The sequence below is a fragment of the Rhagoletis zephyria genome, unplaced genomic scaffold (genome assembly GCF_001687245.7).
Source record: "Rhagoletis zephyria isolate East Lansing unplaced genomic scaffold, Rhagoletis_zephyria_1.1 Rzeph_scaffold_20631, whole genome shotgun sequence".
In the NCBI taxonomy this organism is placed as follows: Eukaryota; Metazoa; Arthropoda; class Insecta; order Diptera; family Tephritidae; genus Rhagoletis; species Rhagoletis zephyria.
The window spans coordinates 4,657-8,336 of NW_016177689.1; the positions used below are offsets into that span (position 1 = coordinate 4,657).

The following is a 3,680-nucleotide window of genomic DNA, read 5'->3' on the forward strand; positions in this document are numbered from 1 at the left end:
CAAAAACAACGAAGTTGATGTAAGTCTGCCAGATCGGGTATATGACGGCTATATGTTATAGTTCCTCGAACCGAACAAACTTTGGTATGTCAACTCAGAACTCTATAACACGTAGACTTTATGCCAAAACAATAATTTTTGGCCCATAGTGGAATGTGCGCTTCGTGGCCGATTTTCAGTTCTGTGGGATCCGTTTTCAGTGCTTTTGGAACAGTTCTTTTTGCTGATTTTTTCGTTTGTTACTCTGAGACCGTTTTTCGGCTTTTTTAAAATCAAGTTTCGGTTTGTCTGAAACCCTTTTTCGGTTCTTTTGGGATCGAGTTTCGGTTCTTCCGGAATCATTTTGGGTTCTTTCGTTACTGTTTTTCGGTTCTTCCGGAACCTTTTTTCGGTTCTTTTGGAATCGAGTTTCGGTTTTTCGGTTCTGTTGGGATCGAGTTTCAATTCTTTCAAAACCCTTTTTTGGTTCTTTTGGAATGGAATTTCGGTTCTTTCGGAACCTATTTTCGGTTCTTCCGGAAAAGTTTTTCTGTCCTTTTGGAGTCGAGTTTCGGTTATTCCGCTCCGTTAGAACCGTTTTTCGGTTCTTGTAAGAACCGGACTGGTCGGTTTTCTAAAGGACCCGGTTTCCCGGTTCCGGTTCCTCGGTTCCTTTCATATTAACTTTTCCTTATACAATACATACAATTTTTTCCTAACGATGAAGATATTTTTTGATAGTTTCAGTGTCTTTTATACCGCCACTGCAATATTAAAAGGATTCGAATTTTATTTTAAAGTGGCTTATTATTGAAAATTATATCCTACAATTTGTCACATTTTTCCTCCTCAAAGCAAATATGTTTGGACCGAGTGCACCTCGCTTCAACAATGTAAAGCCCAATGGAAAAAAATAATTTATATTTTTATATAACAACAAAAAGGGACTGCTCTATTACAAAAAGGTAAAACAAAAAGTTGGGCATTGATGCAGCCCTGCTACGACTTGTTTATACATATTTTGTTTTTCTTTTGTTTGCAACGCAATTGAATGGAATGGAAAAATCATTCAAACGTGCTAATGCGGCTATGTAATTTTCCCCATGAAAACCAGCCGGTTTTCGTAAGCGGCTTGCAACATGCGAAATGTAATAGGGAGTGCTCATGTTTGTATGTACGACGGCGACATGTGTGCAAAGGTATAATTATATGAGTGTGTGTGGGTGTGTGTGTGCGAGTATCAACAGAAATAGGCCACGCAGTTGTCAGCACGNATGTATGTATGTATGTACGACGGCGACATGTGTGCAAAGGTATACTTATATGAGTGTGTGTGTGTGTGTGTGCGAGTATCAACAGAAATAGGCCACGCAGTTGTCAGCACGTACTAAGCTATTTCCCCCATATTTACTACATCAACTGCAATGCATTCGACGACGACGACGACGACGACGGCTTCCATGTGCGTTTCTACGAAATGTGCATTCAGCAGCAGACAGCTGTGGGAGCAAGCAGGCGAGGCACCTAGTGAGGGAGGGCAGAGGGTAGGCAGACTGAGCAAGCAAGCAAGCAAGCGAGCTGCAGTGAAGCATTGAAGGGGGAGTTGCAACAGGGGGCGAGGCTGACTCGAGGGGAAGACAAAAATAATAAACAACTTTGTTCGAATAATAAAACAAATACGTACATACATAAAACAAAACAATAGATAATGAAATGGAAACAAAAGTAAAGCAAGAAAAACAAAACGCTATCAAAATGAGACAAGATAAACCAAAACAAAGCAAGAAAATTAAGCCAAAATAAAATAATAATAAGCTCGCTTGCCTACCAGTAGTCTGCCGGCATTTGGCAGCCAGCCGTTGATTAATTTGAAAAATTCTCAAAAAAAAAAGCTACAAAAAAAACGCAAACGGCTGGCAGCCACGCGTTTACAGCAACTTCGCTTGAATCGCACATTGCATGCAAATCCATTTCACTTGGCTTAATTCAGTACTTCACGCTNGCCAGTAGTCTGCCGGCATTTGGCAGCCAGCCGTTCATTAATTTGAAAAATTCCCAAAAAAAAAAAATAAGCAAAAACGCAAACGGCTGGCAGCCACGCGTTTACTACACTGCAGCAACTTCGGCTTCGCTTGAATCCCACATTGCATGCAAATCCATTTCACTTGGCTTAATTCAGTACTTCACGCTTTTCAATTGAATTATCAGCTCATCTGCCCTTTTGCGCGCTCTTCTCCATTTTTAAAAACTCAACTTTTATTTTTTTGCAATATATATTTGTACATACATACATACATCCATATGTACATAATTCCTACTAATTTGTATTTATTTATTTATTTTTCTTATTTTTCTTCCAACAGATTTATCGCGTAATCGCTTTTGNGCCACGCGTTTACTACACTGCAGCAACTTCGGCTTCGCTTGAATCCCACATTGCATGCAAATCCATTTCACTTGGCTTAATTCAGTACTTCACGCTTTTCAATTGAATTATCAGCTCATCTGCCCTTTTGCGCGCTCTTCTCCATTTTTAAAAACTCAACTTTTATTTTTTTGCAATATATATTTGTACATACATACATACATCCATATGTACATAATTCCTACTAATTTGTATTTATTTATTTATTTTTCTTATTTTTCTTCCAACAGATTTATCGCGTAATCGCTTTTGCGAGCTACCCGAGGAGATCACCACATTCTCATTTCTGGAGACGCTACTGCTCTACCACAATACCATACGCAGCATTCCCGAATCGGTGAAGCATCTGACATCGTTGACGTATTTGGATTTGCGCAGCAATCAGTTGGCGTCGCTGCCGCGTGAGATCTGCTTTCTGCCGCTGCAAGTGTTGCTGGTTTCCAACAACCGGCTGGCGGCATTGCCCGACGAGTTGGGGCGCATGGACCGCCTCACCGATTTGGATGCCTCATACAATCAGTTGTCAACGCTGCCGGCGCGTATTGGCGAGCTGCGTTCGTTGCGTTCATTTTCGCTGCGCAGCAATCAGTTGATGTATTTACCGCGTGGTGAGTAATGAATGGGGATTTTGTTTTTTTTTGTGTTTTTTTGTTTTGTGGGTGATTACTCTAATAAACAAGTGTTTTGTATAATTCATAGATGGAAAATTAAAGTTGCAGATGTTAAGGGGCGTTTACAATGTTAGCGTGGAGTTGAGTTCTCTGTTTACACATTAGCTTGGAGTGCGTTGGACTTGAAGCTCAAAAAATACATATTTAGGTAACTAAGAAAGTAAAACTGCACTCTAAGCTGGTACTAAAAGCATACAAATATTAAGAAAATACGCTCCACTCTCAACTCCAAATCGGCATTGTAAACGATCCCTTATGGAACTTTTAGGCGTCTGATACATTTTAAGTAGACTTACAGGCAAATTCTTCGTATGATAGTCTTACAAAAAAGTTCCCTTGCCAACTTTCACGATGAAAAGCTGTTTTGATCGCGCTGCTCCGACAGTCGCAACTTGAGATTAAAATGTTGTTTTCGGAGTATTCTACAGCATCAGCGGAGACGGCGGTTTTATATGTAGAGTCAAATAAGAAATATGCAGAGGCAGTTTTTGAACTCGTTCTTGGTGACTATAAAGTGGGAGGACACCATAGGATAAGCCAGCGATCTGATAGGATTTTGTCTCTAGTAAACCATCTAGAAGAGACATAAGCCTGCAACTTTTTTT

General features: G+C 40.1%; 1 protein-coding gene across 1 annotated transcript; it reads left to right on the forward strand.

Moving 5' to 3' along the window:
* Window positions 1–1,610: 1,610 nt before the first annotated feature.
* Window positions 1,611–3,228, forward strand: LOC108380862 (leucine-rich repeat and calponin homology domain-containing protein 1-like; the record flags this gene model as incomplete). The annotated part of the gene is made up of 2 exons (XM_017637257.1): window positions 1,611–1,659; window positions 2,635–3,228. Coding segments are annotated over 2 exons (435 nt in total), but the record flags the coding sequence as incomplete, so codon positions are not given.
* Window positions 3,229–3,680: the final 452 nt, after the last annotated feature.